The sequence below is a fragment of the Dromiciops gliroides genome, chromosome 5 (assembly GCF_019393635.1).
Source record: "Dromiciops gliroides isolate mDroGli1 chromosome 5, mDroGli1.pri, whole genome shotgun sequence".
In the NCBI taxonomy this organism is placed as follows: domain Eukaryota; kingdom Metazoa; phylum Chordata; class Mammalia; order Microbiotheria; family Microbiotheriidae; genus Dromiciops; species Dromiciops gliroides.
Window position 1 is genome coordinate 25342609 of NC_057865.1, and position 24125 is coordinate 25366733.

Sequence of the window (24125 nt, forward strand, 5' to 3'; positions counted from 1 at the left end):
TTATATTAGCAGCTAAAGTGAGATGATTTGTTTGAAGTCTCTACTTTGTGAGAGCTGAGAAGAGAGACAAAGCAAAATGGGAGGAGAGGAGAGAGAAGAGGAAAGGGGAGAGGACAGGGAAAGAGAAGAGAGGAAAGAAGAGGGTAGGGGGGATAGGGGAGGGGAACTGGGAGGGAAAGTAGGGAAGTGGGGAGGGCAGGGAAGGGGAGAGGGGAGGGGAGGGGAGGAGAAGGGGGAGGAAAAGGAGGGAAGTGGGGAGGGCAGGGAAGGAGAGTGGGGAGGGGAGAGGAAGGCAGGGAAACAGAGGGGAGGGGAAGGGAGAGGCGAGAAGAGGAGCAGCTGCAGTCATAAAATGCACCACTGACACTGGCATTTTGATGCTGCCAGACAGAACAGCATCTCTTAAGGAAGAAATGAGATGGAGTTGGAAGGCATCTCTTGTTCTCTCTTCTAGCAAAGGGGCATAACATCACACAAAGGACAATGTTGGTTGGCCAAGAAAACCCAGTTCATCATCATCAAGGGGCATCCACAGTGCTTGGTGCTAACATTTGGCTTTGCTAAAATTCTGTAACTAGTGCACACATATGGGAGGTCAGTGGAAGCCGTGTGTGTATGTGTATGCATGTGTGTACATGTGTGTTTGTGTGTATGTGGGTGTGCATGTGTGTATGTATATTATATTGTATAGGGTGTGTGTGTGTGTGTGTGTGTGTGTGTGTGTGTGTGTCCAGCGCACAGAGGAATATTACAGTTATAGGTAGGAACTGTCTAAGATAATAAAGAAGCAAAATCAAAGTGTTTGCTTCTCCAAAGATAAAGCTAAGATGTGTTTAAGCAGACTATTTAGCTAACTTTCTAGAGGCATCGTGGTGCAGTAGGGACAGGGAGGAAGATGCACTCGAAGTGATAGGATAATGTTCTCATGTTTGAAAGAACATCAAAGGTCAACTAGTCTGACCTTCTTTTATGGGTTGTCATCTGAGGTACAGAAAAAGGAAATGAGTTGCCCAAGATGTACTAAGAATTAGAGGCAAGATCTGAACCCAGGCTGCCTGACTCAGAGCTAGTCCCAATCTACTGTCTTTGATATGTAACATGGCACAGCATGCTAGATTCAGAGTGAGGAAAACCAGGGTTCAAATTCTGCCCCTGACAATAAATATTTGAATGGCCATGGGCTCTCTGAGCCTCAGTTCTCCCTTCTATAAAGTGGTGTAACAATACCTGCCCTATTTATCTCACTGAGTTATTATAAGGACTAGAACAAACGATCAGAGATTTAGAGCAAAAAGAGACCTTAGAATTTATCTAATCTGATCCCCTCATTTTAAGGATAAAGAAAATTGAAGCCATTAGAGATTAAATGACTCTCAAAATCACCTCGCAGAACCAAGATTTGTGCTTAAGTCCTCCAAGCAAAATCACCACCTATGTCCCGTCCAGCTCTAAATCTATGATTTATGACCCCCAGAGCCAAAGTTCTTTACACTTTACCAAGGGTTTTTAACCTTATGTGTGTTGGTGACTATCCTTGCCGTCTAGGGAAATCTATGAAACCCTTCTCAAAATGTTTTTAAATCAGTATAATAAAATACTTAGAAATTAAATTCACAAAATAGAATGGATAAATACATTGTTTCCATTGCAAAGGAAAGCAATTATATTAAAATATAGTTATCAAAGTGTGTATGTATGTATGTATGTCCCAAGATCCAGTATACACACACACAAATATATATGTGTGTGTGCGTGTGCATGTGTGTGCGTATATCTCCAGACCCCAGGTTAAGAACTCCACTTTACATCATGTTGCCTCCCACAAAAGAGCTTTGAAAATTACAAAGGATAATACTAACCAGGTAGGGGTAAGCAGGCCATAGCATGTTATCAAGAATCGTTTGCATAAAGGAAATGTCATAAAATATATTATCAGTCATGTGTGAACAAGAAAGATGAATATCTCAAAAATGAGAATGGCAGATGGATAGATTGATTTATACCAATACATACAAATCCCTAAAAAGGTATCAAAAGGGACTCTCAGCTTTCTGGAGAACTCTGCTATGAAAGGCTCATCAAAACACATTGAAGAGAGCCATGTAGGAAACAGAGTTATCAGTGAGTTCTTATCATCAACAGTATTGAAGGAAGTACTCAGGTAATGAAGTGGTGGAGCCATTGAGAGATCTATGGTATAAGAGTAAAGTGTTGTTATTATAGTATCAATCTAAAATTTTAGAGAAAAAGAAGAAGGAAAAAGGAAGAGAAAGTGTGAGAGAGAGAAGGAGAGGAGAGAAAGAGGAGAGAGAGAGAGAGAGAGAGAGAGAGAGAGAGAGAGAGAGAGAGAGAGAGAGAGAAGGCTGTGTGTATGTGTGTGTGCATTGTATTATTATATCTTTTTTATGACCTATACAAGCCAAACTCACCAGACCAGTTCTTGACTTTGCTTCTCTAATGTGGACACAAGCCTAGATACTTTCCCCCAATTAAGCTTTGATACCCAACTCTGCCAAAATAGGATTTTCAGAAAGATTATAAGATTGTGGTTTTTTTCTAATATTCTCCAGGCATCTGCTAATGGAAGCAGTGCAGTCCAGTGAAAAGCGAGCTGGATTCGGAGTCAGAGGACCTGAGTTCAAGTCCTTCCTCTGAAATTTACTAGCTATTTGACCATGACAAATCATGGAAACACTCTGGGCCTGATTTCTAGATTAGAACTCATACAGATTGGATGACCTCTATGCTCTCTTTTATCCATAAATCAATTAAACCATGAGCTTCATTTCACCTTCATTATGTGCAGGCCCAAGTTCTTCATGCCCCTTAGCTAATCTTTTTGGTTTGATCCCAACTTGGCCAACGGGTGAATGAATGCTGCTCTAAGTCTAACTTTGTCTATATACAACCACATGAAAGTTCTGTGATTTTGCCAGCATAATGAGCTCCCTCCCATAAGGAATGCCTTCTACCCTCTCAGATAACAATTCATCTCTAATTAGTATGGAAGTTCTAGAGAGTTAACTGCCTGAGGCATAAAGAAGGTAAGTCTATATATTAGAGCATCAAAGTTTTAGAGCTGAGGTGGACCACAGGAATCATAATTCAAAATGTTCATTTTTACAGATGGGGTAAGTAAAGTTGATGGAGGTGAAGAGGCTTATCTATGCCCAGCAATCAGCATACAACATAAACATTGCAGTCAAAGGGGATAGAAAAACAAAACAAGACCACAAAGACTCAAGACCTGCTCTTAACAAGTTTACAATCTATGATCTCATTGATATTAAATGTCAAAGGTGGGGTTTGAAAACAAATATTTTAACTCCAAATCCAGTACTCTATCCCCTATGCCCAAATGGCATCTCGTAGTATCTCAGTAGAAGAAAAAAAAATTGTTGCTTGTTCTACAAGAGCAATTCCATAACTATATTTCCGTTGCCACTGTAGTGTGTCAAACACAGAGAATCAGCAACTCCCCAGCCTTCATAACATGCTCACACCTCCCACTCTTTTTTTTTCCCTTTCTCTGAGTGACAGACTCAAAAGCCCAAGATCTTACTTTGGAATTAGAGAGTCCATAAGATCCTCCATGCCCCGCCTCTCCTAGCTAACTGAGGTCAGATCCCGGATCTTATTTCCCCAATCTCAAATTGACACACTTAGGCAATTTTGTAGTCATAGAAAAGATGAATAGGTTTATCAAGCCCTGACTACAAGCCAACAATACAGACGACAAGAGAAGACGGCATCGAGTTACAATGGGAGAGGAAATGAAGCCATCGTTACCTCTCTTCAGGCAGTAATCAGCAGTCAGGGAGAAAAAGACAGCAAGTCAGTCTCCTCTGAGCTTCAAATTGCTAAGAACAACTGCCTGGCTTTTATTTCCCTTTATTTTCTAGCTTTTTCCCCACTAGATATGAATGGGGTTGGGGGAGGGAGGTGGCAGGAAGAGTAGGGAGAAAGCTTTTTTCTTGATCTCTTTGGCTATTTAACAGGGATGTTGTCCTTTTCCAAAGATAGGATGGTTCAAAAGAGAGGAACTCCCTTGGCTTCCCTCATGTATCCCCTTCTGTGGTCCCTCATTTCCTGTGGTCCTTTGAGAAGTCACTCCAATGGTTTCATATGCTGCCCTACCCACCTCTCCTAAATTGATTGCCTTAAGGAGCAGTGTCAGGTAGCTTTGCTGCTTGTCTTGAGAACTGATTTCATTGGACCCTGGGTCACTCTCAGCAATTGAGACATAAACATGAGCTTCACAGCCAAGATCTTTCAACTCAGAAACATCCTAATCCTGGCCCAGGTTCTTCCAGTGACTTATAGATTACTGAATATATTAGACAGTTTCCCATACTGACTAGCATTAAAAAATAAACATGGCTTCACCAATGATACCTTAACATAACTTATGGTAAGCTCCATTTGGGATGAAATGAGCAAACACAATGAGGAAAGGGTGCAGCAGGCTTGTTATTCCCCAGTCTCATTAATCATCCCGATATTAATGATGCATCCTAACAGTTTTGTTCAATGCCTAGGGTTGTCCATGACATGGAATAATCACGTTTTCCTTGTGGAGATAAAACTTCTTCCTCTTCTTTAAGAGAAATAATCTGAAAGTCCAGCATGGAAGGAGTAAGGTAGAAAGAACAATGGAATCAAGATGCCTCAGAAGGTAAGGTTTTCTCTCTTCCTAGAGGTATTCTGGCAAAAGCTAGACTCATCAGCTATGTTGGATAAAGGACCATAATACCATTAAACATAGAGATGGAAGAGACCTTAGCAGCCATCTTGTCCATCGTCATCATCATCATCATCATCACCTTTCTGACATGTTTTAAGATCTTCAATGCACTTAATAGATCACATTTTATCCTCACAGCTACCCTGTGAGCTGGGTGATACTGTTACCCAAAGAATACAGATGAGGAAAATGAGGCTTAGTTTAAGTGATTTGCTCAGGGGCATACAGCTAAGTGTCCAAGGCTGGATTTGAACTCAAGTCTTCATGACTCCAGGCCCACTGCTCTATCCAATGTGCCATCTAGCTGCCTATGAATCAAGAAACTCTGGCTCTGGAAAGTCAAGTGACTTGCAGGTCATGAAATTGAGACTTGAAGAGGTCAAGGTCACAAAGGTAGCAGAGAGAGAAGAGAGCAGAGCATAAGTAATGCCATTTTATAATCAGCCTCCATATCAGGTATAAACCCACTGCACATCTAGCCCTTATCTAAGCCTGCTATTAATGCAGTTTTTGTGTGAGACCCACCAGAGATAGACAGGGTCCATCTTTTGCAGACTTCATAGGCTGATGAAAGGGATCAGAAAATCACTTTTCTCTCCCAAGGAACACAAGGCCAGTGGCTGGTGGACTGGTAGAGAATTCTACATGGCTATAGGCTTTCATTCTACTCTAAGTACCTGTGTGAAATGACTCATATTTAGGAATCCACTATCTTCAGAGAGAGAGCGCGCCAAATAATGCCTTTTCTTGCTGAACTTATAACAACAACTTACAAATAGGCATTTTAAATGGTTATAACATGGTATTTCTTGCCACCACACATATTAGTGTGGAGCAAAACTAAGAATTGGACCCAAGTTCTCTCTCTCCAGATTCAGGGCTCCTTCTAATACAGGAAGTTCTTGCTCAGGAATGGGTTGATCACTTCCGAGGTGCCTCCTAATGCTGAAATTCTGATTCAGCATTGGATTTCTTCCAACTAGTATTCAAATGCCAACCTGGCTACATACTAGTTGCCTGTCATTTAACTTATCTAGTTAAGTGCCACTAGTCACTTAACTTATCAGATCCTCAGTTTCCTCATCTATAAAATGAGATGGTTAGACTCCATGGCCTAGAGAAGAAAATGGCAAAGCTCTCTAGTATCTTTGCCAAGAAAAACCCAAATAGTGTCATGAAGAGTCACACACGACTAAAAGGACTCAACAAAGAATCTATGTTCTCCAGGACCCCTTTCTACTCTAAATCTGTGATTCTATGAAGCTGAGGCACAATAAGCAGGGCCACCCTTCTTTCCTTAGCACCTATCTCCAAACATATGACACAGTAAAGGCTATGGACTCAGGACCCAGGCAAAAGTGGATGAGCTAGCAATGTACCTCTTTTTAACAAGTTCAATAGACACACAAACTCATATATAGATATATACATACACACATATTCATATATATGACATCATGGGTATGTATTCATGCATATATTTTTGCTGTCCTCATTAACGTCTACTCTTGCTAGTGTTCAGTTTTAGAAACTAGAAACGTTGTTCTAAATTCATAGAATTGTGAATTTAGAGCTGGGATAACCTTTGAATCTAATTTCATCATTGTACACGTGGGGTAACTGAAACCCATGGAGGTTAAGTAGTAGGAAATCCTACATTTTGAGTTTGAAGTGATCTCAGAATTCAACTAAATAGTCCATCTTCTCATTTATAAAAGAGACAGCTGAGATCTGGATGTGAAGGGACTTGCCCAAAGTCATGTTGGGAGGGACATCATATGTTCTGCCTCCAAATCTCAGGTTTTCATCTACTGGACCACTCTCTCCTGAGTTTTTATCACACTATGTGTTGACTAAGCAACATTCAGAACTCTCCAGCTATAAATGATTAAAAGTTTCATTAGATATGAATCTCTTTTGAATTACTTATCACCCAAAAGGCTGAGCAATTAGTTCTAATGACTAAATATAACCGACATTGCAAAAAACCACACTGAGCATGATTCTCCTGGCAAAAGAGACCCATGGGGAGCGCATGCCCTCTATGCAAACAAATGTGTGTGCACATGTGAAAGGGATTTGGAAGGAGTATCCATTACTTCCCCAGGTCACATCACCTAATGTACAACATTTGTAACATTTTGGAAAAAAAAAGCAGGTGCATAAATTATGTTTATAATTATATATTCTCCAGGAAATAAAATATTAATTTGGAATTTATGGAAAAAACAGTCCAATTCAAAGTTCATTTTAATACTATTTTTCAGTTAAAATATATGGGAAGCTATCTACACATAAGCATGTCATATGTGTATATACTTTTGTACATTTGATAGGTTATGTGCATTTATATAAATGGGTATGAATGAGTTGGACCTTTAGTATTGCAGCCATGATTGAATTGTAACAAGGAAATACCAATGCAGGTGGGTGTTTGCTCTGCTTAGAGTATTAAAGAATTGTCTCGGACAAAGAGAGGTTATAGTGATTTACCAGGATCACACAGCTAGTATTCTCAGAAGAAAGAACTGATGCCATATATCTAGATAGATATACACACATACTATATATACACACACACACAAACACACACACATACATATGTGGGTAAAGGGGCATGTGCGCATACATGTATGTATGTATATATGTGTGTACATACGTATACACAAACATATATCTGTATATAAATGTGCATACATTATATAAATGTGTATATATACACATAACACATATATATGTAGATACACAGTGAGAAACAGAGAGGCACATTCAGACATGCATTCAGTTATGCATATTTGCACATACATGTGTATATGTATGTGTATATGAATATGCATTTGTATATGTAAATACATGTATTGTGTATGCATGCATGGATAGACAACAAAGTACAGTGGAAAGAGCACTGAATTTGTAGCCAAATGACTCAGATTTGACTCTTGCCTCACCAATGCCTTGTGCCACTGACTTGTGTCACATTAACGAAGCCACAACTTCCCCTGGACTTCAGTTTTCTCAACTATTAAGTGAAAGGTTAGACTAAATGACTTCTGATATGCCTTTTAACTCTAAATGCATTGTTGTATATTGATGTCAACATCACTATATGATATAAATGTTGATATAGAGATGATAGATGTTAGCAAAAGATATAAAGATAGGGCTGATGCATGATTGAAATAGAGACATAAAGAGACAAAGATAGAGATGAAATGGAGATAGAGATGGTTGTGGATGTGTATGGATGATATAGATAGAGGCAGAGATAGAGATATAGAGACACAGATATGGCTATACATCATACAGCTATAAATATATACTCTTAAGTATATAGATAGAAATGATTATAATATAAACAATATAGATATATCTAGAACTAGATTCTCCAGATACAGACAGAGACGTCCAACATATTTTCAACCATATGTTATTTAGGAACCATTCTAGAGAGCATGTGAATACTAATTTTTAATACTGAAAAGGTCTCTGATTTCTACAATGTGGCCATTACTTCCACCAACACAAATCACAACCTTCTTGCACTCTAAGAATTGCTGTGAAAATAATTAATTGCCAACAACAATAATAACAATATCCCTGTAGCAAACCTGATGATGGCATATCTCAGAATTGGCAGAGTTTGTCCTTTGAACTGGTGACCATAGGGTCTGTCCCTTGATCCCTTCCTACATTGGAGGATCTACAATAGGTTATGGCCTTAAAATTAGCAGAACTTTCTACAAAGAGGCATCAGAGAGTAAGACTTCATTATGAATTATTATATAAATAATAACCTTCATGGACAATGCCAGATGCTTTGATTGTTTCTTGTTTTCAACAGTGTGGGTAGTCTGTTCCTCAATAAAGGTCACAACCTCCTCATGCCTTCTCACATAGGAAGCAATGGGGTACAATAGTAGAAGCACCAGCTAGGAAGTCAGAAGACCTGGGTTCAAATCTCACTTCTGATGCTTACTCCCTATGTAACCTTGGGCAAGTACCTTAACTTCCTTAGATGTCAGTTCCATCATCTGTAAAATGAGAATGTTGGACTAGCTGAGCTTTGAGGACCCTTCTATTTTAGGACTCTGATTCTATGATTTTGCATAATTTGTAATCCATGATTTTATTTAAATTCTAAAGAGGAGATACCCAAAGTGTTGGGCCGTCATTTGATTCTTTCAACATGTAAAGGATAGCAGGGAATAATCAGTCTGTCAATCTGTTCTTGCTTTTAAAAATATTGATGCATTGACTCATTCTTGCTAAACAACCAGAGTACTTCATTTTCCTGACACATATACATATGTCATCGTGTAACATATTATGTAAATGTGAATTGTTAATGTAGGCAACACAGGAATGATATAACTCATATATATATATATGTATATATATATATATATAGTGTTTAATGTTTTACAAAACATTTTGTTAACACAAACTTTTAGTTAGTAAAGTTACACACACATACACACACATTTTAACAATGAAAAACTCATGTTCAGAGTGTTAAAAGGGATTTCAAGGTCATGCATTGGTCCACCTTGGATTCAAATCTAAGTCTTCTGACTCTCTGTCCACTTTTCTTTCCACTATACTATATTGCCTATGGATTGATAACCAGAGGATGCTTGAAGGCACTTAATAAATCAAAAACCTAGGCAGGTGGGAGAAAGCTATAAATCAGCCATGTTCTCTGGGAAGTTCCAAGTTGAGATGAGAAAAGAAAAGAAGCAGTGGTCTCCTCTTCTCTTGGAAAGAATGAAGAGAGATTAATTTGAAATGCCTAGAAAACCATTGGAACTTGAATGTGAAGATTCATCCTACTCTAAAGAAAAGGTGGAAAGACAGGACAAAATGATATGAAAATTGGCCTGGATGGTCTAGAAATAATTTGAGAATTAACCATGTAAACTCTCATAATGGGTACAGATGCCACAGGTCCTCTCAAAGGCTATGCCAGGAAAGCACAAGTGCCGAGTCATCCTTCTAACATGATGCAATTTTGCATCCTTCTAATTCATACATTTTTAGACAGTTGCTGTATGCAAGGCACTGAACTGGAGATTGGACATATAAATATGAAAAAAAAACAAATTTAAGGAACATGTGTTCTCTTGTGGGAAATACAGCATGTGCACATATAAGTATAATAGAAGGTAGATTATATTGATGGCAGCAAAGAAAATATCCATAGGAAACATTAATAAGACTGGGAATACTTTTAGCTTGGGGTTTTGGGGATGGCTCCATGATGAAGGTGGTTCCTCATCTGGGCAAAAAAGGGAGAGAAAAGTTGGCAGAGGTGGCAATGAGGAGAGAATGCTTTCTAGGCAGGGAGGATGGCTGAATGAATGAATGTGGAAAAGAACAAGTCTAGAAAAATAAAGAGCTAGTAGGACAGGGTTTTTTTTTATTACAGAGCATATGAATGAAAGAAATCTAAAAGGAGTAGGTTGCAGAGGATCTTATGTAGCAAGCTAAGAAATTTAAACTTTTTCCCATATAGGCAATTAAAAAACAACTTTCTATTTTGGACCGGGAAAGTGACATGGTTAGATCTGTACATTATGAAAACTATTGTAGTAGTTGGAGAGTGGATTAGAGAGGAGATAGATCATAGGAAGGAAGACCAACTAAGTGAAAGTTCTAAAAGTCCAGTAGCAGAGGAAAAGAGAAAGGGGACTAAGGTGATATTTAGGGAGAGAAGAATAACGAAAAGCAAGAGATGCTGTGGAGATAGGAGAATCACTGTGACTGGCAACTAATAGGACTAAGGCATAAGGGAGAAAAAGAAGTCAAAGTTGATAGGAATTAGCTGGCAAAAGCTTCAAACTTAGATACAGGCACCAACACTCAAGAGCAGCTGAGTTCAGAGAAGTTCACCACGGGCTGTCAGAAACTCTTGAAGACAATATGTTAAGACATCTCCTGAATTGGCAGAGAGAATATTTATGCCTGGGAAATCCTAGATCCTGGAAACACTGACGCAAGTTACCAAGATGTTAGGATTAAATATTTTTCTCTACTTCAGAGGACTTAAAAAAAAAACACTTACCAATATCCCTTTCTATACACAGTGTCAAATATAAGTTATCCTTGTTGATTCAGTGAAACAGATTCTCTACTTGGCAACACCTTTTGTAGTCATTAGCTTTGTTTATGATGGGTGACTGAGAATAATATTTGCTTTAATCTGTCCACTAATTCAAAGTTTTACTAGGTCAAATTTGCCTTTCAATCTAAATGCAATTCAATTCCAAGCCCAAAATTTAAAAACTAATTATTCCCTTAACAGTTAAGCTCAAAACCCAAAACAAATAAATGTATATTTACAATGATTTGTAATTTAAGTAGGCTTTCTAAATGCATTATGACTATAATAATTTGTCTTTTAGTACAATGCCTGGGTGCACAGGAAGGGATTAATAAATGCTTATTTTTATTGATTTCTCTCTCTGCCCCTCTCTTACTCCTATCTAGATACATATATTTTTGGTTTTCTATCATCTTTGGTGAATGTTTTTTTCTTCCAGCTCTTCCTTCAAGTCAGTATGCTTTTACATTATAGCAGCACTGGGGACAATTCACTTAGGCTCTTTCCTTGTTCCTTATTTCAAAAAATGGTTTTCAGGGCAATAAATCAAATGTAAGCATGCATTTCCTTTTGCAAAGTTCTTCCTGAAAAGAGGGGAAAGGGGACTTATGGTTTGCTAAAGACTAAAACATGAGTTTCAGATCTCCCCTGCTGTCTAGAGAAAAAGACAATGATGACAACCATGGCTAGCTAGCCCCTTCTCTTTGTTCTTTTTATCAGAGGTTTAAGTTGGCGAATAAGGTCATCAACATTATCAAGGCAATTCCAAAAGAATGCAATATCTTTGAGGATGGGGCTGCTTTATTGTTTTATTTTTATTGTTGGTGGTGGCGGTGGTGGTGGTGGTCTTTGTTCTCTTTTGCCAGTATTAAGCAAGTGTGTCGCACATGGTAGGGCTTAATAAATGTTATTTGTCTTGGTTTGATTGGATTTAACAATAACAGACCAAAGGCTTGCTACTCTTAAGGGTATGTTTCTGGGGTAAACAATCTGCATAATCTGTAGCTAATCCTTATGTAAGAATCATGTTCACCAAATACAGTGATTTCATTTGTTGCCTTCTCTGTTGAACCACCAAATACCCTGTGATACCTTGACCTACATAGACCCAATAGGACTAAAAGATTCTATCTTGTGGTCTCAATATTGGGATTTCATAATGAAATGATCATTCTCATCCAAATACAACTAAGATATAAAGATCCTTGAGCTGATGATCCAGTATGCAGACTGATTGGGCCAACAGTTGCATCTGCTTTCCCATTGCTAAAGGGAAGTGTTTAGGATAAGGAAAGGAGAGAAGGAGAGAGAAACAGTAAAACACATATCAATTCCATCTATTAGCATTCTTTTTCATGTAATCTGCATTCCAGCCATTCCAGTCAAAGTGACCTTGCTATTCCCATCATACAACTTTCCATCTCTCACCTCCGTGCCTTTGTATAGAATTTCCCTCATGCCTAGAATCTTTGCCCCACCCTCTACCTCTTAGAATGCCCAGCTAACTTCAATGTTCAAGTCAAGTGCTACCTCCTACAAGAAACTATGCCTTATCCCTCTAGTTACTTGTGTTCTTCTCCCACAGATTATTATCTGGGTGTACATGTGTGTATGTGTATATACATACATACATACACACATATACATGTATATGTCTATATGTATATAAATATATATGTAATATATATATAATATAAATTTAATTTTCTATGTGGTACCTCCTCCCTTAACATAATGTAAGCTTCTTAAAGGGAGGAATTATCTTTCTTATATCCCCAGAGGCTAGAACCTAGGAAATATTTCATGATAATATATCACATTTCCATAGTTCTTTAACAATGGATATGTGTGTGTGTGTGTGTGTGTGTATGAATTGGTGCCTCCTAATACATATCCTAGTTTTATAGATGAGGACATGCAAGCTCAAAGAGGTTAAATTATTTACTCAGATTCACCCAGCTAGAAAGTGTCTGAGGAAGGATTCAAACCCCAGGCTCCTTGATTCTGAGATGAGAATTCCAGGAACTAACATTTTTTGGTCTCTTTAGAAATGATTATTGAATTGAAATGAACTGATTTGATCTGAACTGAATTGAAATGAACTGGGCAAATAAGTATGAAAGGAGAACAGACAGAAGAGCTAGCATAGCTCCTAATTCTATATCTGACCTTATTTTCACAAAGAATAGTAAGTAATTGACAAATTACTTATTCCAGACCAAAGTCTACCAGACCGTCCCTGTCTCCCTTCTCCCAGAGCATGTAATCACAGCTAAATCTGGCCTGTCTTCCCCCTACAAGTCATTCAAGCTTCTATTGTGGCTGTAACAGTAGCATAGCACCCAGCCTCTGAAGCCCTGTCATCTTCTATTATCTGTCTCCAGGAAACAGTGACGTTCAAATATCAGCTCCAATTCCTCATGAGAGTCACCTGCCACCTAGTCAAACATCAGTTTCCTTTAAGATTGGCTGGCTTTCACTTTCAAAGATTAGGCTTCAGTGCTTTTGGCCACCCATAAGAGTTATGGTTGGCAAAACTGAGCCATTCAGTTTAAACATCTATTAAATGCCTACTGTGAACTAGGCAGCCAGTGATTGCCCAACTCTCTCTCATGATCATGAAAGACATAAAGGTTACTGGAGGTCCCAGTCCAGCACCTCCTGACATCTGCCCCCTGTTATATCCCCAAGATATTTATTCCCCTCTTTTGTGCTACAATACAAAAGTTAAATTATTTAGGTCAAAGAGGGAACTTTCATGACTGATAAGCAGGATGAAAAATAATTTATTAAACTTTTCCAAGTAGAAAGTTAGTAAAAAGGACAGGATGATTAAAAAAAGCTTATCAGAATCTCAGTCTTTCAAACTCGAAGGTATTCCTATGTCCATAATACTGACAGGCAATTACTTAGATTAGAAGCAGGCAATTCTATTATATGTCGCATAAACGGTTATAAAATTTGCAAAAGTTTTGTTATATTATACTAACAGAAATCTAGAAAAGAAAGACAATATTAGCTTCACAGTTAAATATTACTCTTCCTTTCAAAAGTATTTATAAAATATCCATCATCATCACCATTGCTAGTATTCATATAGTCCTTTAAGGTTTGAAAATACTTTAGAAATACTATCACATTTTATCTTCACAATAACCCTAGAAGCTAGGTGCTATTATTATCATCCCCATTTAAATATGAGGAAACTGAGGCAGAAAGAGTTTCAGTCACTTTCCCAGGGTCAAACAACTAGAGTCTGAGTCTGAATTTGAACTCGGGCCTTCCTAACTCTAGGTCCAGTGCTTTATCCACACTGCCACATCTAATCACCGATCCAGCAGAGTAAATATTGATCCTTTAACCATCTAAATCACAGATGAGGTCTTATATATGGATGGAATAACAACACCACTGTTGATGGTGATGACCATGAGATGTTGATCTCATATGTCTCCGGAATTTTAAAGGCTGCAAAGCACTCACCTCAAAACAACATTAGGAAGGTCTGGGGGGGGGCAACAGTACACATTTCATTATCTTCATTTTACATTATTTCTGCCTTTCATTTTGGGGGATATCTTCCCACCCCCCAGCCAACACTACCACCTTTCAACCCTCCTTTGTAACAAAGAAGCAACACTGGCCAACCTAGTGATTCCATCTGATAGAGTATTCCATATTCTACATCTGCAGTCCCCCACCTTTCTCTGGGGAGAAGGAAGGAGTTTTCATTACCAATTCTCCAAGATTTAATTCTCCAGCCCCATTTGACAGATGAGGATGAGATGTAAAGTGACTTGACCAACATTACAGAGTTAAGTGTAAGAGCTAGCATTTTAATTCAGGTCCTCTGGGGACTCCGAGTCTATCGTTCTTTATAGTCTGCAGTTTTAAAAGTATTATAGACTATACATGGAAACCCATTAATTTAGAGGGAGAGACACTAACTTGTTTGCAAATAGCCAGATGGACCCTGACACAATAATCTTGTAGTCCATAGAGTTCAATCATCCCATTTTATGGATTAGGAAGTTGAGGCTCAGGGAGCTTAGATGATTCACATATGGCCACACAAGTGGTAAGAATCCAGAGCCTGGACTGAATACAGGCCTCTGATTGGAGAACTACTGTTGTGCCTACTGAAGTGGGGGTGGGAGGGGCTCTCAGGAAACATGCTGACTTGATAACTGTAAACATCAGGAGAAATGTCAAACTTTATGATGCTTAGAACAAGTCAGAACTATGACCAAAAGTCATCATGATTAGAGTTGGGACACCTTTGGTGAAATAGACCCCCTTGAGCAGTCTGGTGAAGTCTATAAACACTTTTTCAAAATCATGCTTTTCAATAATTGAAAGAAATACCAAACTTTGAATTACAAATTAGTAAAACTAAATATTGGTTTGTTGGTATTTATTTTCCCCATCCAAGAACAGAACCCCTAAAAGTGGCACAGTGGATAGAGTTCTGAGCCTGTAGTCAGTCTTAAGCCCAAATCGAGCCTCATTTACCAGCTATGAGAACCTGAGCAAGTCATTTAAAACTTCCATTTACCTCTGTTACCTCAACTGTAAAATGGGAATAACATTAGTCCCCACTTTGCAGGGTTGTTCTTGCAGGGATCAAATGAGATAATATTTGTAAAGAAGCATTTAGCACAGTTCCTGGCACATAAAAAGCACTGTATAAATGGCTTTTCAATTTCCACTCCCTCTTGGTCCCAGGTTAAGAAGTTCTGATTTAGCCCCTCTAAATCTCTTATTTATTTTATTGATAAATAAACTGAGGCCTGGAGAAGAGAAATGTCTTTGCCCAAGCCAACATAGATATTAAGGGAACAGAACAGAGACCTCAACCCAGATGATCTCATGCCCAAAGTGCTCTTTCTGACACACACCAGGGTTTTTATAGGGGCTGTGGAAGATGGATTACTGGGTCTGTGTTTCATCCTTTATCTATAATTTACTTAAACCACTCCAAAAACAAATTGGGAGGCATACAAATCCATGAGTCAGGAAGGACTTGATGTGGTTGCCAAACCTCACAGGAGGGCACCAGGGCAGGAATCCCCCAGCTGAGTTTCAGCATTCCCATTCAAACTCAGTCTCACTATTTATGTAGGTATTTGCAATTCCTGTGAAGTCCCTAAGCCTATTAAATCCCAAACACAAAAGACAAAGGCTTTACAATAAACACAAATTAAAGAGAAAGAGATTAGAGTGCTGGTGACAAAGGAGAGGAAAGATTAGCCTGTGTGCTGGAGAGGTGGAAAGGATTACCAAAGAGGCCTGAGGAGTGAGTACAACTAGGAAGAAGTTTCTTCTGCAGTTTGCCCAGAGGGTGAGTCAGCACACTGACAAATATCATTTCTGAAATTCAAAGCCTCTAATGGAGGGAGAGATTAATTAGATCAGTCCCAGATAAGCAATCACCTCTGAAACTCCAGGAATCTGTAATCCAAAGATAGGGACAAAGCATCCTTTGTGAACTAGAAATCCTTAAACTTAGATGTCCATTAAAACTGCAGGAACCAACCCCAAGTTTATGAAGACAGGAGCCAAAAGATCAGTTCTACTTTGGGCATATAATTGTCCTATGTTCAGTAACCTTCAGTACCTTGGAGAGTTCCCTCCCTTCTCCCCATTAAAAGACAATAAATAAAGCAGACTCATTGTAAGCAGACCCATTGTAAGCAGACCCTTATTATCTCCCTTACACGAAATGGTGCAAATAATATGATTACATATGATTATTTTATTATTATAGATTATGGTAACATTATTAATTAGATTATAACTGCTGAAATTTACATAAGAATAGCACCTACTTCACCGGGTGGTTCTGAAGATCAACTGAGATAATAAAATATGTAATGTGCTTTTAAAACCATAAAAGCACAATATAAAGGATAGCTGTATTATATTAGGCTTTAAGTTTTGCAGAGCACATTACCCACAATTATCTCTGTTTAACTCTTTGTTGTAAAGGTTTGTTTAGCCCTTTGCTTAACCACAATATATCTCTCTCTCTACCCAGATGTCAGCAATTCATCCATGGTTCTCCTTATAAATCCTTCAAGCCCATGAGGGAAGTACTACAGTTTTTTATGATCCCCATTTTAAAGATGAGGCAACTAAGGCTGGGAAGTATATTAAGTGACATGCCCAGTGTTCCAGATGAGATTTTAATGTAAGTCTTCATGACTCCAAGTCCAATATCTTTATCTACTACATCACGTTTTCATCCCTTGACAAAATCAAGTGCACAGCAATGGGAAGATATTTGTGAACTAGAGAGAAGTGACCTGGTTCATTGGAGCACGAGCACAGAGATCTGGTTTCTGCTCCTGGCTTGGCCACCACATAGGCATGTGACTCTGGCAATGAGGACACAAAGACAGAGATGATACTGTTTGCTTTCAAGAAACTTACACAATGAGAGGGATACATCTAAACAGATAACTACAATATAAGGGGAAATGGTGTGTTCATGTGGAAAGGGCACTGTATTTGCACAATAAGGTCTGAGTTTGATTAGTGGCTTTTAGACAAGCCATTTAAACCATCTGATCCTCAGTTTCTTTGGCACTGTAGTTGAATGAAGGGAGCACTGGTTCTGGAGTTGTAGGTGCTCGGTTCAAACTCTTACTCTTCTAAGATCATACAGTCTATGTAATACTGGGGACAGTAACTCTTGGGACCTCAGTTTCTTAGGTTAGAACAGATGATCTCTCAAGTCTCTTTTAGTTCTCGGTTTATGATCCAAAAGAATGTTGGTGCAGTTAAGATACTAGAAACAACGCTTAAGGAAAGAGAGAAAAGTTTTCATTGAGTAAGGAAGAAAGAGGAGAAGGAGGAGGTGTAGGGGAAGTGCAGAAATGAAACATTATGAAAGAGATGGCACCTGAATTGAACCTTGAAGGAAAGAGAATCAGATATATGTGGGTGGAAGAGCAAAAAGTTCCCTCCAGGCCTGGAAGACAGTAGGAGCAAAGGCACAGAGATCAGAGAAGACAGAACAAGAATAATAGATGGAGTGTAGATACAGTCTGGCTGGAATGGAGAATATATGAAGTAACTAATATGTGATCAGGCTAGCAAAGAGATCAGAGCCAGATCATGATGGGTATGGAAGACCACATTCATAAGGCTATTATTTATTCAGAAGGTGACAGGGAGCAATTAAAAAGTGGTGAGTAGTAGGGTAGCATGCATGATCAAAGAATTACATTAGGAAAATAAATCAGAGAATATGTGAAAGATGGATTGGAAAGGGGACAGACTTGTCCCTTTCAGAATTATACAGAATGTCAGAGTGAAAAGAGGCAGGAATATCATAGGAACATAGAAATAATGTAGTTAGATCTAGAAGGAACCTTGGAGATAATCTAGCCCAACCTCCCCATTTTATAGATAAAGACACTGAGGCTCAATGAGGTTAAGTGACTTGTACAAGGATACACAGTAAGTGGCAAAGCAAGGGTTTGAACCAATTCCTTCGACTCTAAATCCAGTACACTTTCCACTGAACCACATTGCCTCCCCAATTAACCCATTAATCCAGGAGAAGAGAGAAAATCCTCAACAATGCAAGGGGTACCTGCAGAGGAAGAAATGTATTTGAGATGGAATCAAAAGGAGTTGCCAATGGAATGGACAGAATGGATGGGAAAAAATCAAATTGGTCTCAAGTTATGTGCCTGGGTAACAGGGAGGACAGTTGGCCAGAGGAGAGGTTGGTTTGGGGGAAAAGATGTCGACATTGAAGTAACTTATTTGTGGTTCACTTTTTTTATATGTGAAAAGAGGACTAGCAGATCTGTCTCTCAAAACCCTTTTAGATTGGACAGTTTATGATTCTAAGAACAAGGAGGGGTATAAGGACACCTAATTAACTCACCTAAATTCATAGTCATGAGGAGGTACTGATACAAAAGTTAGATTTCCTAACTCATGTTCCCTTTCCCATTTCAAGCTGATTTAGGAAGAAAAAGGAACCAAGATTTCACTGCTGACTATCACCATTCATTTTTTCTATGATCATAGTCCCCTATCCATATCAACTAAACTGCAATAAGTCCATTCTTCCAAGTCATCAGAAATCATAATACCTACATAAAACCAGAGCCATAAAATAAGGACAGGTGCCTGCTGGGACACACAAGATGCCACCAACATTATGTCTCTGCCCCTATTATTGCTTTAATTCCACCATCATAGGTCATGGTGGAAGCACCTCAAAAACCTCTAACAAGGGTTAGTAAGTAGTGCTCACTATGCATTCCCAGTGGCCTACCACAAGTCCAGCTTTAAAGACTTCTGAAAATGTATTAAATTACAAGTTTACAGTCACCTAAGAAGATGTATTATTATCACACTATGGAAACCAGGACAACTGAGCTGTCCTGGGGGTTGGGGGAGGATGGAGGGGGCAAGATTACACTATTGCCCATATCCCCAGGGAGTCCACTGGCCTCTTTCTCATGGCAGGGCTGCCCACAGACAGAAAACAAAAGCAGAGGGTATCAGACCATCAAGGCTAACATTATTTAAATGGATCTTTTCTATTGTTGTTTCAAGTCTCCTCTTTGTTTTGTAGTTATATAACTGTGGGGGGCTGTTGCTTCTAGGTCACCTTCCATGTGACTCTGTGTTCCCCTGTGTTGTATAGGTCTCTGGGAAAGTCATATAAAGAACCTTTTATGTGAGCTGACCCGGGTCTTGGGCAGAAAGAACCAAGTGAGGAGTTTGGGTATAATGACCTTCTGTCACCAGGTTATATGACAAGGTGAATTCTTGACAATATCATCTCCCTATATTATTGGATCTTTCCATATGCAAAGTCACAGGTAGTAGGACTTTGACATGCACTATGTTCTGCAGACTTTTCATAGCTAGCATAAATTATTATTTATCAAGAGGAAATAGGCACCTGTCCTCAAGACATTTGAAAATACTCTTTAAGTTGGTTTCATGATAATAATGAGCATGGGAAGGTATGATTCAACTGAGAAAGAACAGAAGTTTAACAGAGATAGAATCATTTCCAAATACATCTCTTTTTCCTGATTGACTTGGCCTATGGGATCATCTGGGGAATGCCTTGAAAGAAACATCTCAGCCTTCCATAAGCCCCTCTGCCCTCATTCCATTGTCTCCATACCCCACCATACCACCCCTACCTGTGACAAACCACCACAAATGTAGCTTTGGTATACAAAGTAATGGTTTAAGCAGCAACTTGCCTAGTCCCTTGTCAGCAGGGGCAGAATCTAGAATGACTAAATCAGAGCCCTAGATGAGTATGCCCATTAATGAGGGCCAGGGAATCCACACACGTGCCTATGGCAATGCTGGATTTTAGTCATGCCAGAAAATGGGATGAAGAATTATATGGTTAAACACATTCCAAGGGGATTTGAGATGTCAGTGTTCACCTTGAAAAGGGTGTATTACCTGATGTGGCTGTGAGCTGGACCATCTGCTGTAGGAAGGAGCACCTGAAGTCTTGCTGGCCGAGGTCCTCTGCAAAATAGAGAAAAGGACCCATGCTTCTGTTAGTCACAACAGTGCAGAACAAAAACACATACTTTAGCTTCATATCGCATTCCTATAGCTTCAGAAAAGAAGATGAATTATTTGATCACAGTTATGGATTAGAGTTATTGGGTCAGTCAGTCCTTCCTTCAATCTATCCTTTTCTTCCCTCTGTCTCTTCCTCCCTTCCTTCTCTTCTTCTTCTTTTTGTTATCATTATAAATCTACATGATGCACTAACTTTTACTACCATAACTCCTCAAATCTCATCACCTTTCCTAGAATTCCCTCTTTTTGACTCCCACCTTGTTCTGTTCTGCCAATTCTACAAGGTCCACCTCAAGGAGAAAGTACACTTGGGATTCGATGTGGCACAGTGGAGTGAGCAAGGAACACAAGGACCTGAGTTGGAATCCCAGCTATGCCACAGAACACTTGTGTGATTTGGTCAAGTCACTCCTAATCACCTACAAATATAATACATACTTACATACACATAAAAATGGGTAAGTGAAGGAAATTGTGACCTGCTGGTAGACAATAACAGAGTCAACAGAGAAGTTTAGAGTTAGCACTCTAGAGGTCACCCAGCCTAAGCCCTTCTATTTATAAACAAGGAAATATAATCATGAAGTGGGGATATAATTTATCTAAGATCATGTGGGAAATAAATGGCAATGCCAGGGTTCAAACTCTGACTCCAAATTCATTTATATTGCTACAATATTGGCCTGCTTTCCAAGTAGAGGTTCTCAAAAATGGTTTTAGTGTCAAAGAACAATAATCCAAGAGCTGCTATTTCCTCCTACTTTGGTGACATCAGGCAAGTCACCTCTTCTCTCTTGACCTATTTCTCATTCTTTAAAATGAAGCAGTCAGACTCAACCATCTCTTGGGTCCCTTCCACTTTAAATCTCATGTCCTCTTAAGGTGATTGATAAGTGGAAGAGAGCATATATAACCAAGGAGAGGAATAAAGAGAGCTGGCACAGGAGAACAGAGTGTAAATTAAAATATTTTTAATAGTAACTGTAAAAATGAGGAAGAAATGATTTGCCAACTACGAAGCTTCCTTTCAGAGAACATTCTGTTCAACAAAAGAAGAGGAAGACATGCAACAAGTGAGCTTGGAAGATGTTCCAGATTCAGTGGCTATTCAGACACAAGACAGACTGACAGTTGTTATAGATAAAACAACAGCCAACCAACTAGCTTCTGTACTTGGTCCTGAACTCTCTCAGTGTTCATATCAAGGTACAAAAGATTTGGAAAGTCGGTACATTTTCTTTTTTTTTTTTGGTTTGTGGGGCAATGAGGTAAGTGACTTGCCCAGGGTCACACAGCTAGTGTCCAGCTAGAGGCTGGATTAGAACTCAAGTCCTCCTGAACCAGGGCTGGATACTTTATCCACTGCAGCACCACCTAGCTGCCCCAAGTCAGTACATTTTCAAAGGCCATGTGTATATATGTGTGTATATGACTATCTTCACAAGTCATAAAACTCAGATAACATATTCAAGAAAGCAAAAGGATAATAAATAGACAGCATTTGAGTAGGTCAACTGCCAATTGGACATCTGCTTTCAACATCTCATCACAGAAAGCCACTGGCAAGCACAATCATGAGAGACAGTTTGTGTTATTCAGACAGACTGAACTCTGGAAGGCAGACATTACCTTTGGGGCAATGCCTAGCTTTAGAATGACTATTATTTCAGGTGGAAAAGCATGTTCCAATTCCAAACCAAAGTGAATCAGATGAAGCCAGACTAAAAGAGCAAATGAGGTAGAAATCAGGGATTTTTGAAGGATACTACAGAAAGCACTATACAGAATGTCCAAACCTCTCTTCCATGACAATTAAATTACCTAGACCACAATTGGGAAACATTCAACATTACATGAACATGGGTCATTTTATATGATGATCCCAGGAAATAGTCACAACAGAGCACAAGTAATTGGCAAAAAAACCCTTTGAAATGTCAGAAAAGAAATTTAATGAAAGTAGGACAAGAGGGAAGGGAAGGTGAAAGAGGGACAGTTTATTTTGAACACCAGTAAGATAAAAGTTTCTGTACAGTTCAGAACTATGTAATCTCAGAATTGAAAGTAATCTCATCTAGCCCAACTTTACATATGAACAAGAAATCTCCTCAATAATACACAGCTGGAATTCATTGCAAAACCTTCAGTGAAGGGAAATCCATTTCCTTCCAAGGTATTTGTGAGGATCAAATGAAATATATTTTTTAAAGTTTTACAAAATTTCAGCTATTAATTCTATTGCCTTCCAAGACAGATAATTTCACTTTTAGGTCACTCCAATTATTAGGAAAAACTGTTGTTGTTGTTGTTCTTGTTGTTGTTGTCATTTTTCTCCTATACATTACTCCTAATTATCCTTCCCTTATCAGAAGAAAACTTCTAATCTCTCATCCACAAGGTGGCCCTTTAAGTACGTGAAGATGCTGTTTCTATCAAGTCCCATATAGGTTAAGCCCCTTCATATTAAACATTCCAAGTTACTTCAACAAATCCCCTATGGTTTGATCCTATGAGGCTTGGTTGAAAAGGAAATAGCAGATTTCCATAATTTGTGGGAGGGGGTGATGTGCATTGCATCTGTATAACATATGGCCCCAATCTTGATCTTGACATTTAAATATGCATCTTTAACTTTAGCCAGCCAATATATGGTCAGTTACTGGAATTTTTTACCTTCCCTTCACTTCTAGCTCCCTATACCCTCTAGCCAGGAGCCCCAGGGACAAACAATCTGCTACTTATTAGTGAAGGACAGAGGATAGAAAATTAAATAGAAAAGCTCAGCTACCCCTTTTCTCTCTTCCTCTTTTAGGAGGGGGTGGTGGTGGTGGTTAAGAGTTGTCTTATCAAAAGCTTAGTGAGAGGAAGTTAATGTGTCCATTACAGTTTACAATGATGCTTGGGACATTAAACACACATGCATCCCTTATTGACCCCAAATAATAAAGAATTGGCTTTATTTGGAGAAATACAAGCTTAAAGACAGAAAATATATTTTGTTTGGGGAAGGGATATGATTACACAATTTGATAAAATGTAGGAATGAGGAAGGACTTCTGGGAATTCTGCATTGAAATTTTCCTACTAAGGTGATGGATTTCATCCATAACCTTTCCCTGTAGTCACTCTCATCCTTCATTAAGAAGAGCCTAAATCCTTCTAATTGCAATCTAAGCCCTTTTTCACAATTCTAGCCTTCACATGTATTGATGGTGGTGGTGGTGGTGGTGGTGGTGGTGGTGGTGGTGGTGGTGGTGGTGGTGGCAGTGGTGGTGACATGACAGGGAATATAGCTTTTGAGCCTGAAGACATGAGTTCAATTCTCAGTCTTACATATGCTAATACATGATTTATATGACCCTGGGGAATTCCTTTAAGCTCCCAGTGTTCCACACTGCTCCTTAAGACTCTACATTACAGAGAAAAGGAAGGTAAGGGAATAAGCATTTCTATAGCATCTACTATGTACTAGGCATTGTGTTAGGCATGCCTTTAAAAAATAATATTACAAATATCTCATTTAAGATAGGAAGAGCTACTGATATGCTTAGATGAAGGGAATTTCCAAATTGGGCAGGAGACTCCCCTACATCCATGCAACCACAGTTCCATACATAAGCAAATAAGCAACTTAATTTTATTGAATGTTTTACCAAACACCTCCAAATACATTATTTCACTTGACCCTCATAACAA

At 38.8% G+C, this 24125-nt stretch overlaps 1 protein-coding gene across 1 annotated transcript in view; it reads right to left on the minus strand.

Annotated features, from left to right (window-relative positions):
* Positions 1-24125, minus strand: part of RBMS3 (RNA binding motif single stranded interacting protein 3) — a 1425793-nt gene that overhangs the window by 1150190 nt on the left and 251478 nt on the right. Inside the window, exon 3 of the mRNA XM_043965565.1 lies at positions 20301-20369. Within this exon, the coding sequence (XP_043821500.1) occupies positions 20301-20369 (69 nt within the window). The remainder of the gene's footprint in view (positions 1-20300; positions 20370-24125) is intronic.